Here is a 14,262-nt window from a genome sequence, read left to right on the forward strand (position 1 = left end):
TTCTCCTTGCCCGGCTCCCCGCCCTGCGCCCTCACATCATACTCCGATCATAACCTTGTATATTATGCAGTCATTTTGGTTTCCGCCGACGCGCCTACCTAAGTACCATTTACAGAAAGTGACTCTGGCTGTTATTATTTTGTTTGTTTCCCTATGCAAAAAAAAAAGAAAAGAAAAGAAAAAATGAAAAAGGGGGGTTCCATAAAAGATTCAATAAAAGGCAAAAAAAAGAAAAAATGTATAAAAATTAAACAAGCTATGCTTCGACTCTTTCTAGCTGTCTTGGGTCCTCCTTTCTGTGTTGCATTCGGGCTGTTCTGCGTTCTGTACCAAAGTGAAGGGAAGAGGCTGGAGGGCAGGCGGCCTCAGGAAACCAGTCCCAGGATTCTCCCAGAGTCTTTGATCAACAAATTCCACGGGCATCTATGGAGCACCTGCTCTGTGCCAGGCACAGGGAACTCCACCTCCTACCTGGCTTCAAGGACAGAGCCTGGCACACAGTTGGTGCTCCAAAAATGCACAGAATGCCTTCCCTCTTTTTTTTTCTTTTCCACCTAGCAAACTCCCATTCATTCTGCAAAGATTTCCTGAGTACTTGCTGGGTACCAAGTACTGGGGACACAGTGGAGAACAAAAAAACACCCCAGATGATCTGCCTTCCTGGCACTTACAGTTCCAAGTTGGGAAAATGGACAATAAACAATAAAAATAAGTAAATGTCGGAGGACGTAAGTGCCAAGGAGACAAATGAAGCAGAATAAGGGATAGGAGAGTCGGCCTCACATGAGGAAGTAATGTTTAAACAGAGATTTGAATACAGGGAGAGAAACAGCCCCCTGAAAATCTGGCAGAAGAGTTTTCCAGGCAGAGGGCACAGCCCATGCAAAGGCCCTGGGGCAGCACCATGCCTGGTGTGTTGGAGGAACAGCGAGGAGGCCCGCGTGTCTGGAGCAGAGTGAGTGAGGGGGAGAGAGGGAGGAGGGCAGGGCAGGGAGGGGACGCGGCAGGTCAGCCAGGGCCTTGTGGGCCACGGGGAAAACTTGGGCTTTTACCCCAGGAGGGAGGTGGGAGCCCCAGAGGACAGGGCAACTTGGTGCCAATACCCTCTCCTCCAGAAAGCCCTCTCTACCTGCCTGGGCAGAGCCCCTGCTAGCCCTCCTAGCACCCCAGCACCCCAGTGTCTTCCACACCACCCCTGACCACTCAGACCTGGCACTATCCATGTCCAGCTCCTACCCTGAAGCCACAGGGGCTCCTCAAAGGCTGGGGTCAGGGAAGCATCATGGATGTGAGGGGCAGTCACTTCTCCTCCTTAAGAGGCTGGGGTCTGAAACCTTGTCCCCCATCCTGGCCCCCATTCCAAGTCCCCCAGGGACCCCCAAGACGTGCAGTCAAAGCTCTCCGCTGCACAGGCTCCTTCCATCCTACCCACAAGCCTCCCTGGGAAGGACGTTTATATCCCCTTTCACTGGCGGGGAAACTAAGGCACGAAGCGAAGGCAAGACGCACGGAGAGGGACCCAGGTGCGGTGCGCCGACGCTGACGCGCAGGTGCGCAGCCCCACGCTGCTGCCCAGTAACAGGCACCGAAGACACAATCGTTGTGGGGCAGGGGTGGAGTCCGAGACCCCCCCCCAAGATGGACACGTACCCTTCCCATGCCCCACCCCCAACCGGGGTGGGCTCTTCTGCGCTCAGCGGCGAGGTTCTGGCGCCCCCTTGTGGGAGGACCTAGGACCTGGACCCAGAAAGCGGGTCCCGGATGGAGGGGTCAGCTGACCCGCATCCCCACAGTCCGGCTCTCCTGGCGGAGGGGTGGAAGGGGAGCTCTAGCAGGAGCTTCTTTGCGGGGTGGGGATCTCATCTTGGGTGAGGGGCTCAGTCTGGGGGTGGGCGTTCAGCTGGGATGGAGGGTTCAGCCAGGGGCTGGAGGGCCGCGTCTCAGCCGGGCTGGGGGCTCAATCTGGCCTTTAATCTCAAGGAAAGCCTCAGTGTTTTTCATCCATTGGCCCCTGGGGTGAAGCAGTTTTTGGCTTTGAGGCGCTGTCCCAGCCCTGCCTCCCCACTAAACGCCATAAAAGGGTCAGGCTTGCGACAACCAAAAGAACGCCCCCCCAAACGCCCCCGACGCCCCCTAGTGGGGAAGTCCCGCCCCCTGCGGAAGGGGAGGAGCCCCGATAGCCCCGCCCTTCTCCCTTCCCGAGCCCCTCAACACTGCCACCCACCCGGAAGCCCCAGACCTCGAACAGAGGAGACTGGAGGGCGGAAAACTTCTGCCCTCCCAGAGCTGCCGTCGGAAAACACCCTTTGACCTTCAGGATCCCCCGAGTCTGTGGTGGGAGGCCCATTTGCCCCGCCCCATCTTCACCATTTCAGCATAACAAAAAGCCGACATTTATTAGACGCTTTTGGGGTGCTGGGTTCTGCGCTCAGGATTTCTGTAGACCGTATTTCATTCAAACCTCATGACGACTTGTGAAGAATCTATTATCCTCCCCTTTTACAGGACAGGACACTTAGGCACAGAGAGGTTAAGTTACTTGCCTCGGGGCTACACAGCAAAGAAGTGGGGACTCCAACTCCTTCTGCTTCTCCATGGCGCCTCCCCACAAGGAGTGCAGGACAGGAAGAAGGGGTGATGCTGCTGCTTCCCCCACCCCCACTCCCACTCCTGCACCCTCACCCCAGGCCCTGGGAGTCCCAGCCTCCAGGACAGTGCCCTGAAACTCAGCACAAGGTAGGAGGAGCCCTCATCTCCCAGGAAACGGCCTTGCTCTGAGCCAGCTCAAAGTTCACGTTCAGGAGCAGCAAACCGAGACCAGGAGAGGGGCTGGGAGACAAGTGATTCCTATGGATTCATTGAAGCAGGCCTGGAAAACTCTTGGAAGAGCTTGCACGTGGGCAAGAGGAGGACCTGGCTTCTCCGATGAAATCCAAAGGGCAATAGAAATCGGAGGTAGGAGAAGAAATCAAAAGGGCCAAAAGCTGCCAGCGATGCAGACTGGGTAGAGATATGAGATAGTAGGGGGTCTCGGGGAGGTGGGTTGCTCCTTGCGCCAGGGGTGTCCTCCAGGCTCAAGAAGAATTATCAGGTGGAGACCAAGCTTGGGAAGGGGTACAGGGCGACCAGGTAACACGCAGAGAGCCCTCCAAGAGGGACTTGGGGCAGGTCCTGAGTCCTCTGCACTCAAGGGCACTTTACCCTGAATCCCAGATGGAGTCATCTCACTGGCCCCAGGGCCGGGTCCTTGCTGATAGGGTATGGAGGGGCATACCCCTGGGGCATCTTTGGGTGGCTGCCTGGAGGAGATGAGTGGGAAACCTTCACGAGGAGGAGCTTGCCATTGCTTCATGGTTCGGAGGCCCCTCTCTCCTCCAGTTCCAACCCCCAGTCGCCCTCTCCATCCTTCTCCTCATTTCTCACAGTCTCCTCTTCCTTCTCTTTATTGCTGTGGAGACAAGAAGGGCCCAGGTAACCCAAGTTAATAAGGACTGACAGTGTTCCGGGCTTCTTACAATGCTCACAGAACCTCTGAGTCCTGCAGCCACCCTTGTTGTTCCCATGGTACGGAAGGGGACGACGAGGCTCAGGCAGCTTAGGAAACAAGCCCTGTTTGAACACGAAGGAAGTGCTTGAGCCCATAGTTGAGCTGCATGAGCCAAAACCGATAAGGGGTTTCAAAACCGTGGCTGAGCGGACAGGCAGAGAGAAGGGGGATGGACCGACGGATGTCTGGATGGGTGGTGGGAAGGTGGGTGGTTGGATGGATGGACAGATGGAGGATTGGAGGCTGGAGGGAGGGAAGGAGAGAGAAACGGAGGGAGACAGGGAGGGAGGGCTGATGCATGGATGGATGATGGACAGCTTGAGGGAGGAAGGGAAGGACAGGTGGATGGATAAATGGATGGGGTTCGCGTGGGGGTGATAAAGGCTTTACAGACCCCCTCCCCCCAAAAAAGACTTTACAGACCCCAATTGAAACACATATTAGGGATGGGCTTCTCTGTGAGGAAGCCACCCTCATTTTGCAGGTCGGTAGTCAGGAGAGAAGAGAGTGAGGTTATGTGAGGCCCCCATGGATTCTGAATCAAAGAATTATCCCCTGGTCCTGCCCGGCCTCCTTGGAGGATGTTCGGAGAAGGGAGGGGCTCAGAGAGGGGAGGGGCTCAGAGGGGAGGGGCTCAGAGGGGGCTCGACACGGGGAGGGGCTTAGGGGGCGGGACTCAGAGAGGGGAGGGGCTTAGAGAGGAGCGATTTAGAGATTTCGGGAGGAAGGGGCTCAGAAAGATGAGGACCCACCTGTCCCAGGGTTCGCTGCACCAGATGGCATAGACCAAGGTGAGGACAAAGATGAGGAACAGGAAGGCCAGCGCAGCCCCCAGCCCTACCAGCCACGGCTTCCGCTGGGCCACTGCGGGCGGGAGCAAGGCGGGGTCAGCAGCCCGGCCGCCAGGTTGGGACTCTTCCCCACCCCGCTCCCACTCCCTCCCAAGGCCTTACAGGGTTGGGCCTGAACCGGCCGCGGGACCAGAGCTGCCAGAAGGGAGAATTGGCCGGGGGTCGTCCAGAATCTATCCATCCTTCTCCGTCTGTCCTCGCCCCTGTCCAGCAGGTTCTGGGGTTGCCGCCCCAGCCAGAGGGGGAAGTGGCCTGCGCAGGGCACCCCAGGGCAGGATGTGGCCGGTGCCGCAGGAAGTCGGGGGTGGGGCCCCCTCACTGGGTTCCGGGCACCATGGGGAGGGGCTCAGGGTCCCAAGCGTCCCAGCCCCCGTCTCCCTGAGGCCCATCCTGACCCTGTCACTCCCCACGGCCAGGGACATGGGAGGGGAGGCTCAGGAAAGATGGGGAACTCATTTCCTGAGCGCCTACTATGTGCCAGGTCTTGCAATGGCTCTTGAGCCCCGGCACCTCCTTCAAGCCTCACACTCTGGTGGTCAGAACTCTTGTCCTCACGTTTCAGAAAAGGAACCAACTCGAGGCTCAGAGAGGTCAGGCCACTTCCCCTTGGCCACACAGCATCCCAAAAGAACATAGTTCTCCCAGCTAGGAACACCCCCTACCCCAACCCTCTCCCATCCTGGGACATGAACCTCCAAATTTGACCTTAGCCAGAGCCTGCACATGCCCCATCCTTTGGGCAGCCTGGGCTTCCATCCCAGCTCTGCCAGCAACAGCCAGGGAGAGCTGGACCAGTGGCTTCCTTCATTCTAAGTCTCAGTATTTTCAGCCGGAAAATGAGACTAATTGCAAACTGACCGAGACTGAGACCGTAAGGATGCTAGGCGTTCAGTGGGAGCACCTGTTAGGGAGATTATTACATTTTTTTATTTATGGTTTTTCTGCCCCCTGGTGGACGATCCTGGGATATTCTCAGACAGAAGCTCCCCGCCTTCTGGACTGGATCCTACCAACCCCGGCTACCTGCTCCACAAGGGAGCCCTAAATGCCAGCCTTTATCAAAGTTCTCATTAGGAAATGGTTAACATCCAGGGCAAGGTCCAGGGCCCGGAGAAAGTGGGGAGAGGGGGGAGGTTGGAAACAGGGAGGAGAGAGTCCCTGTCCCTTTCCAAGATCGTGCATGCGGGGGCACCGCACCCTCCAAGACCCAGTTCCCAGAAATGGAGTCACGTGACCCAAAACCCTGGGTTGATGGGGGGAGCAAGGCTTTCCTAGGAGACGGCCCTCGGGGCTCAGGACAGCAGAATCGAGATTGCAGGGGGAGCGCTTAACCTGCCCAGGGTATCTGGGCACCATGGAGTTTGGTTTCCCACCCTTGCCTGGGTGTTACCCCCAACCCCAAAAGCTGTCTCCTCAAGGGGAAGCTAAGTCCCACGGGATGACAGTAGCCCTTCTGAAGGGCTCTTCCCCAAGAGGCAGTCCCTGGCCGATACTGGTCCTGAAGCTGAGTGGGAGGGAGGAGGCTCTGACAGATAGATATCAGGCAGAGGGCAAAGAAATCAGGCAATGGGTAGAAGCAGGTGGGGCCATGAAATTGCAGGGGTTAGGGTTTTCTCAGTAACCAGGAATGCTCTCCAAATGCAAGAAGAATCACCAGGTGGTACAAATCATAACACATATAGACCACATAACGCACAAAGATCCCTCCTTGAGGCGGGAGGGGTGGTCCCAAGCCTCTTCATTCAGGACGCTGTACTCTCAACCCCAGATAGAGTCACTGCAGTGGCTTCAGGTTCAGGTCACTGCTTCTAGGGTGTGGAAGGGGCACCTCTGGGGGGCTGCCTGGAGGCAGAGGCTGAGGAGTCTTCACATGGCCGTGTTCTTGACTTTCTCCTGGTCTCTGCGCTCCTCTTTCTCCTCCAGCTCCAGCCCCAAGTTTCTCTCTCCTTCCTTCTCGGCCTTTTTCTCCTTCTCTTTCTTCCCCTTCTTGTCTTCTTTACTGTAGGGACACAAAGGCCCCAGACCACAATAAGAAACAGAGTCACTCCCATTTAACGAACAATTACCTGTGCCAGGTCCTATGATGAGCGCTTTACAAAAAGAATCTTTGCTGAATCTCCAAAACAGCCCTAACAAGGCAGCCTTGTTATTTCCATTTCACAAAGGCAGAAACTAAGGGTCAGTCGTCCCATGGAAGGATGGGTGGATGGGAGGAAGGAAGGAAGGATGGATGGATGGGAGGATGGATGGATGGGTGGATGCATGGATGGATGAAGGAATGAATAAGGCAGGGAGGAAACTACAAATTAGGAGCACCTGTGGGATCTGGAACCTCCAGCACATCCTGGGAGTAGGAATCACATTTTACTGGGGCTGAGCTGGGTCGTAGACAAAGCACAGTCTGGCCCACGCCTGTCCCTCAGGCATCTTGGGCTCAGCTGAGAATCTCCCAGCCAGGATAGTGTCCTCCCAGCTCCTGAGCTCCTACTTCTGTCCCCAAGCCTTTGGCCAAATTGGGATCTTGCCCTGAAAGAGCCCCCAGCCCTGCCCGCATCCCTGAGCCAGGATCATGGGAGATGCTGAGCCCAGGAGAGACACCCACACCAAATCACACACTTGTGCACAGTCCCTACACAATCCCACACCACGGTCTTGTTTGACAGGTATTTATTAAGTGCCTATTGTGTGCCAGGCCCTGTGCCGGGCCCTGGGGCCAGAGCCGGGACCAAAGCTAAGTTCTGTTCACTTACTGGAAGCCACTATCTAGTGTCGAGAAACCGGTAAATGACTAAGATAATTTCAGCTGGTGACACATGCAAAGAAAGATGCAGGGCTGTGGCGGAGAGAGTGTCAGGAAGGCTGGTGGTCAAGGTGGGCTTCTGTGAGGAAGAAACATCTGAGCAGGGACTGAAGGAGAGACGGAGCCAGCCAGAAGATATGGGGAAAGGTGTACAAAGTAGAACCAACAGTAAGTGCAAAGGCCCTGGGGCAGGAATGTGCTTGAGGTGTTCAAGGACAGAAAGAGGGCCTCTGCGCACACCCACCCCTTCCCTCCTCGAGGAGGGGCCTCACGCAGACCCCCTGACCCCCACACACGTCTACACATGCTCACACGGCAGTACCTCAGGTCCACTTCCTCGTTCAAGCGGGGATCCATTCTGAATGCGGACTCCTCTTCATCCTCAGCTCTGCAGAAGAGATGGAGATGGAGGGGTGAGGGCGGGTGAAGGGTGGGAAGTGGGGGCAGCCTCAGCCTCAGTCTCCCCCAGGCTGGGGGGACTGCAGGAAGCAAGAGAGGGGGCTGCATGGCTGTCCTGAGCTGTGGGAGCAGGGGGAGCAGGGAAATGGGGAGACAAGAAAGGGACCAGAGAGGGTCATGAGGTAGGAGGGGGTGCCCAGCGCTTTGGGGAGTGGGGAGGAGATGGAGGGTGGGGAAAGGGGCTCCCACCTCTCTTTGGAGCACCAGATACGCTTGGCCAGCATGAGGATGAAGATGATGAACAGGAACCCCACGACAGAAGCCAGGCCCACCAGCCATGGCTTCAGTTGACGCTCTGAGGCTGTTAGGAGGTGGGGGGAGAGGAGACTCAGAAATGGGAAAGGTGGGAGGCCCCTGAAAGGACAGGGGCGAAGGGTGCAGGGGATGCTCAGACAGAGGGGTCTTAGAAAGGGGCTGGGTTTCACAGGTGGTTTTGTTTTTGTTTTTTGACTGCGCCCTGCGGCATGCAGGATCTTAGTTCCCCGACCAGGGATCGAACCCGTGACCCGTGCCCCCTGCAGTGGAAGCACTGAGTCTTAACCACTGGACTGCCAGGGAAGTCCTTTTAAATTTTTCTTTCTTCTTTTTTTTTTTTTTGGCTGCGCCGCAGCTTTTGGGATCTTAGTTCCCTGACCAGGGATTGAACCCGGGTCCCAGGCAGTGAAAGCGCCAAGTCCTAACCACTGGACCGCCAGGGAATTCCCTCAGAGGTGGGTTTTAGAGAAGGGGACAGGGCTCTGAGAGGAAGGGGTGCTCAGGGATGAGGTGGGAGGCCCAGAGGGAGTGGGGGAGTTAGGGAGGCTGCCTCCAAGAGGGGCCTGACCCCATTCCTCTTCTGCCTGCCCACTCCTCTCGGAGGCCTCGGTTTCTCATCAAATGGGGAGATGGCGAGCCTGTGTCCAAGCCCATCCCCACGACCCGTCCTCCCGCCCCCGCCCCAGAGGTCGGAGCCCTACCCTGCTGGGCCTCAGCCGGCGACAGGAGCAGGGCGCTGAGCAGGAGAAGGGTCTCCAGGGTCCCCATGGCACGGAGGATCCAGCAGTCCAGGTACGGGAGTGCACAGTCCGGTCAGAGTCAGGGGAGACCCTGCCCAGCCCCAGGCCCCAGACCAGAGGGCCCCTCCCTTTGCCCCACCTGGTTGGCATCCACCCCCTCTCCCCCGCCTTCCAGGAGGGCAGACTCTGGACCTGGTGTAATGATTAACACAGGAGTCCGGCCCCTCTGCCCTGCGCCCCACCCAGGACCGCCAGCCTCAGTGTCCCCCAGGTTCCCCGCCACAGGCGCCGGGCTGAGCCGGCCCTGAGCTTCCTTCCCGGCTCAGTGCTTTTACACATCATTACGATTCTTTCTCTGCATGCACCATGAAATTTTGCCACCTGCGTTTTACAGAGAAGCCAGGGAGGCCAGGAGTGTCAGGCCGGGCAGAAGCAGCCAGAACTGAGATGTAAACGCGGGTCTCTCCCACTACCAGCTTATACTGGCTCCTCTTGGGTTCCCGACCCCTGGGGACCCACAGCCAGCTCCAGGGGGAGCAAACGGGGCAAGAAGGAATGGGCCACCATCCACCTCCAAGCCCAGTTGCTACCGTGTGGCCGGAGAACGGGGCCCCTGGGGTAGCTGATGACTCAGACTCCTGGCTCTCCTGCGTGTCAACCTTGATCCCCAGGCTGATTAGATAGGGTGCCCTGCCCGGGCGAATGGGGACCCCACCCCAGCTGCCACGGGACAGCCACAGCCCAAGCACATGGCAGGAAGGCTGGGGTGGGGAGGCCTGGCCCTTCTCCAGGCCTGAGACCTCTGTCGGACGCCTGGGGGCTGGGGGAACACCAGCATCATTGCCCACGGACGTACGGAGTGCCTGTGCATTCCTGGAGCCCCCTCCCTTCCTGAGGTCTGACCACGGTCGCTGTGCACGAGGGCCACTCAGTGGAGCCCAGGACAAGCCCAGTTCGACCAGCCAGGCAGGCACAGGTGAAGCTCCTACTGTGTGCCCCAGCCCGTGCAAAACTCAGGAGCGAAGGAAGCCCTCAGGCTAGTTAGGAAGTCAGGACCCCCAGAGATGGACCCATCCAGCTGCCGAACCAGGAATGAGGTGAGAGGCGGGGGCCGAGAAGATTCGGAGGTGGAGGAGCCCAGCGGAGCAGGCTTCTGCTTTCCAAGGCAGGTCGCTGGGCCAGCCTCTTTCTGCAAAACGTTCTCTCTACTCCGACCGAGTCATTTCTGGGCTGTGTGCCTCTGTTTCCCCATCTGATAAATGGGTGCAATAAATCCTACCTCGGAGGATTTAACGAGATAATATTAATACAAGGAAAGGGGTTGCTTAGCATACAATAGCAGGCACATTCGAAGCTCTAGCTAAGGGTTGGCCACTATTATTGTTGTTATTATTATTTTTAATCTTCTTAGTGTTTTTTGGTTTACAGGTTGCCAAGGGCTTGGTGGAGGCCGGGTGGAGTTAGGCTCTGGGACTATGGAGGAAACCAGAGTGTGGAAATAAATCAGTGTCCAGGGCTTCCCTGGTGGCGCAGTGGTCAAGAATCCGCCTGCCAATGCAGGGGACACGGGTTCGAGCCCTGTTCCGGGAAGATCCCACATGCCGCGGAGCAACTAAGCCCATGCACCACAACTACTGAGCCTGCACTCTAGAGCCCGCGAGCCACAACTACTGAGCCCAAATGCCACAATTACTGAAGCCCGCGTGCCTAGAGCCCGTGCTCCACAACAAGAGAAGCCACTGCAAAGAGAAGAAGCCCACGCACCGCAACGAAGAGTAGCCCCCGCTCGCCGCAACTAGAGAAAGCCCGCGCACAGCAACAGAGACCCAACACAGCCAAAAATAAATTAAAAATAAAATTAATTAATTAAAAAAAAAATCAGTGTCTAACCACTGGAGTCCACCAGCCAAGAAAGAGAACGTTCTCTGTCAAGACAGCGCAGATCAAAGGTGAAAGGGCTCCGATGGGCAAAAGTCCAGTTTATACAACCGCCAAAGGGGCTGGAACCGGCTCCCGGGCTGGAGAGCAGGGCCCGGCTCAGCCCAGCTTCCAGAAGGAGCTTTGGGCTGGTGGGTCTTTGAAGGCGATGGAGGGGTGGCGACGGGGCTGGGCGGGGGCTTCTGCGGGGGCCCCCTCGCCGCCCCGAGCAGCGTCCTCGTCAACCCGCCAGGCCAGCGCCAGCTGCAGGTCCAGCTCCTCCAGATCGTCGCTCTCGGGGCTCTCGGGCAGCTCCCGGGGGGCATCCTCCTGGTCCGGCTTCGGGCCGAATGCCCAGTCTGAGGCAGGAGGCTGGTGAGGAGCATCCCCGGGCCCGGCCACCCTCTGCCCCCTCCCTGGCAAGGAGAGGCCCTCGGACACCCCCCACCAAGTGGCCCAGCACTAGCCCAAGCCAGGCTCGTAGTGGGTAGCGGCTCACCGGCCAGGTCGTGGGCGAGGTCCTTGATGAGATGCCCGACAATGGCGTAGGCTACGGCCACCACCAGGAACGCAGCCAGCAGCAGGTACAGAGCGTACCTGGGGAGGCGGATGGTGTCCAGCGGCGGCGGGCGGTACTCCTCATAGAGTGGCGAGGCCGGGCTCCAGCCCTCCATCCCCTCCTCGACTGCCAGCGCTGGCATGGCAGCCACCTGGAGCAGGAGAGGCCCGGTGGTGACCCGCTGGGCGGAAGTATTAAGGAGCTTTTGGGTAAGAGGATTTGGGGCTCCCCCACGGCCTCCATCTGCCTGGATGGATCACATTGCAAATCACTTCCGCCCACTGGCCCCCTCCCTCGCTCAGCTCCAGCCACGCCAGGTACTACCCTACACGTCCATCCCCACCTCAGGGCCTTTGCACAGGATGCTCCCTCTTCTGGGAAAATCCCTGCTCTCGTGGAGCTGACGTTCAAGATGGAGAGATAGACTGAGAAATGCATAACCTTGAGTAAATGATATATCGTGTTAGAAAGCAAAGAGTGGTTTGAGGGTACTGTGGGGGGAGACCATGGTCTAAGGGATGGGACAGCTACGAGGGAAAGTAAAGTTCACAACAGAGCAGCCAAGCCCATGTTCAGATGACATTTGAGCAGAGACCCAGAGGAGGAAGGGAACCGGCCATGGGAGTACCAAAGGCAAGAGCTTTCCAGGCAGAGGAAACATTCGGTGCGAAGGCCCTGGGGCAGGACCTTGCTGGGCTTGTTGGACGGGACCTGACTCAGGTGCTCACGGGCGCCCTCCGGTGGCTGCTGCGGGGAAGACAGACTGTGGGCTGAGGATGGGAGCCAGGGATGGGGAGGAGGGATTGAGCTGGTCCAGGTGGGCAATAATGATGCTGGACCAGGTGGAGGCAGAGGCTTGGCGGGGGGGCAATGGGCAGAGCTGGGGTAGATTTTAAACTGATCAAACCCCAATGTTTGCAGGCTGAGCACCTGAAATGATGGTTTCCATTTCCTGTGGGAGGAGCCACTTTGGGAGGTAACATGAGGAATTCTAAGGACATGCTAAATTTGGGATGCCCCATCACTATCTAAGTGGAGATGTCCAAACTGGACCCCGAGTCAGGAGCTCAGAGGAGGCCCCGGGCTAGAGTCAGGACAGTGGGCGTCATTGGGACATAGATGGGGTTGGAGCCCCAAGAGTGGATGAGACCGCCCGGGCGGGGGTGTGGGTGGGGCCGGAGGACTCAGCCCTGGGCCAGTGAGGGAGAGGAACGGGGAGATGGAGGCGGGCCCGGAGGCGGAGTCCCTGAGAATGTCCCAGGAGCAGGGTGGCTGGCCGGGTCAGAGGCTGCTGAGAGGGGGAGGGCGCAGACTGAGATGTGACCACCATATTTGGACACTGGGAGGTCACCTGTGGGCAAGGACGGTTCTGGGGACAGGAGGGGCGGGGTTTGAGAGAGCTGCAAGTCATGGAGTCAGGAAGGGCTGTGGGTGGTGGTGGTTCATGTTTTTAAGAAATTACAGCTTGAAGGGGGGAAAATGGCGGAGGGGGTGGTGGGATGAATTGGGAGATTGGGATTGACATATATACACTAATATGTATAAAATAGATAACTAATAAGAACCTGCTGTATAAAAAATAAATAAAATAAAATTCAAAAAGAAAAAAAAGAAAAAAGAAATTACAGCCTGTCTATGCTGACGGGCAAAGAGGGAAAACTGGAGAAGGGAGAAAGGCTGAAGTGATGGCCGAGTTGGCGAGAGGGGCTGGGGGCCAGGGGATAAATGGGGGAGGGGGCCCGCAGCCAGCACCCGAGGGTGACGCTGTGAGATAACAAGAGCTCTGTTTGGTCTTCGTCCTGGTTCCTGGCTTGGAGCTCCCAGGACCGTGTAATTTCCTGAGTGATGGGGGAGAGGTGAGCCTCCTTTGTGGTTCATAATCAGCCCCTTTCCACCACGCCTGCGTGTATGCTAATGAGGGCAGGGGCGTGGCAGCTTCGGGCTTGGGGCTGGTGGCCAGGGGAACTGACCCTGGGATTAGAGGGATGGAATTTTCAGCCCCTTTCCACCACGCCTGCGTGTATGCTAATGAGGGCAGGGGCATGGCAGCTTCGGGCTGGGGGCTGGTGGCCAGGGGAACTGACCCTGGGATTAGAGGGATGGAACTTTCAGCCCCACCCCTCAGGGAGAGGAGAGGGGCTGGGGACTGAGCTTATTGCCAATGGCCAGTGATTTGCCAAATCATGCCCACGTGATGGAACCTCCATAAAAACCCTACAGGAAGGGGCTTGGAGAGCTTCCGAGCAGGTTAAAAGCATCCACCCCAAACTCCACAGGGACAGAAGTTCCTGTGTTTCCGACTCTTCAGACCTTGTGCCTCTTCATCTGGCTGTTCATTTGCCTCGTTTATGATAAACAGGTTAAGTAAAGTGCTCTCCTGATTCTGTGAGCCATTCTTGCAAATCATCAAATGTGAAGAGGGGGTGGTGGGAACCCCAGTTCATAACCAGTCGGTCAGAAGTATGGGAGGTCCGGACTTGGGACCTGCATCTGAAGTGGGGGCAGTCCTGCAGGACTGAACCCTGAAACTGGAGGGTCTGCACTGATTCAGGGTAGTGTCAGAACTGAATTGAATTGCAGGATGCCCAGCTGACATCCACGGAGAAACAGAGAATTGCTTGGTGTGGAAAATGCGTCACATGTAAAATTAGGTTCTCTTGTTAACACCCATTTTATAGAGCGGTAAATGGGCTGCTTGAGACTGCATGAGGAGGAAGTAAGGGAGGTAGGTAGGATGGGAACTCATAGCCCGGACTCTTAGTCATACCACTAAACCCCTTCCCCTATGCCCCCAATAGGAGTAGGTGAGGATGAGGCTTAGAGAGGGCCAGGATGTAGGGCTGTTCCCCCTCAACCCCCTTGGGGGGTCTGGCTGGGCAGATTTTACCCCTGGGAACTGATGTGAAACAGGGCCACAGGCTTGTGTCAGTCACACAGTGTCTGGGGCAGGGCAGATCCCAGAGCTGAGCTCTCCAAACGCCCTGGCCCCCCACACTTAGGATATGTTCCTTTAGAGCAGCTGACCCTCACCCCAGAGGCCCCCCCAACACACTCTGAGAGTCATCGCTTGGCAAAAATAATTTAATAGTCCATTTGGGGAATGTCCTGGGACCTGCTTGTCCCTCCCTGAACTC

At 57.2% G+C, this 14,262-nt stretch overlaps 3 protein-coding genes across 3 annotated transcripts; all 3 read right to left on the reverse strand.

Moving 5' to 3' along the window:
* Nucleotides 1-2,668: 2,668 nt before the first annotated feature.
* On the reverse strand, nt 2,669-4,809 carry LOC133091466 (small integral membrane protein 24-like). Its single transcript, XM_061190814.1, has 3 exons — nt 4,501-4,809; nt 4,300-4,411; nt 2,669-3,448 (listed from the first exon to the last, which is right to left on the reverse strand). Exons 1-3 carry the CDS (start codon nt 4,577-4,579, stop codon nt 3,349-3,351), a joined length of 291 nt encoding a protein of 96 aa, XP_061046797.1. The 5' UTR covers nt 4,580-4,809; the 3' UTR covers nt 2,669-3,348.
* Nucleotides 4,810-6,039: 1,230 nt separating this feature from the next.
* LOC133091465 (small integral membrane protein 24-like) lies at nt 6,040-8,791 on the reverse strand. Its single transcript, XM_061190813.1, has 4 exons — nt 8,614-8,791; nt 7,847-7,958; nt 7,521-7,586; nt 6,040-6,397 (listed from the first exon to the last, which is right to left on the reverse strand). The coding sequence occupies exons 1-4, from the start codon at nt 8,678-8,680 to the stop codon at nt 6,265-6,267; spliced, it is 378 nt and encodes a 125-aa protein (XP_061046796.1). The 5' UTR covers nt 8,681-8,791; the 3' UTR covers nt 6,040-6,264.
* Nucleotides 8,792-10,689: 1,898 nt separating this feature from the next.
* Nucleotides 10,690-11,375, reverse strand: SMIM44 (small integral membrane protein 44). Its single transcript, XM_061190816.1, has 2 exons — nt 11,069-11,375; nt 10,690-10,928 (listed from the first exon to the last, which is right to left on the reverse strand). The coding sequence occupies exons 1-2, from the start codon at nt 11,268-11,270 to the stop codon at nt 10,690-10,692; spliced, it is 441 nt and encodes a 146-aa protein (XP_061046799.1). The 5' UTR covers nt 11,271-11,375.
* Between the last annotated feature and the right edge of the window lie 2,887 nt (nt 11,376-14,262).

Source organism: Eubalaena glacialis, chromosome 4 (assembly GCF_028564815.1).
Source record: "Eubalaena glacialis isolate mEubGla1 chromosome 4, mEubGla1.1.hap2.+ XY, whole genome shotgun sequence".
Taxonomy (NCBI): domain Eukaryota; kingdom Metazoa; phylum Chordata; class Mammalia; order Artiodactyla; family Balaenidae; genus Eubalaena; species Eubalaena glacialis.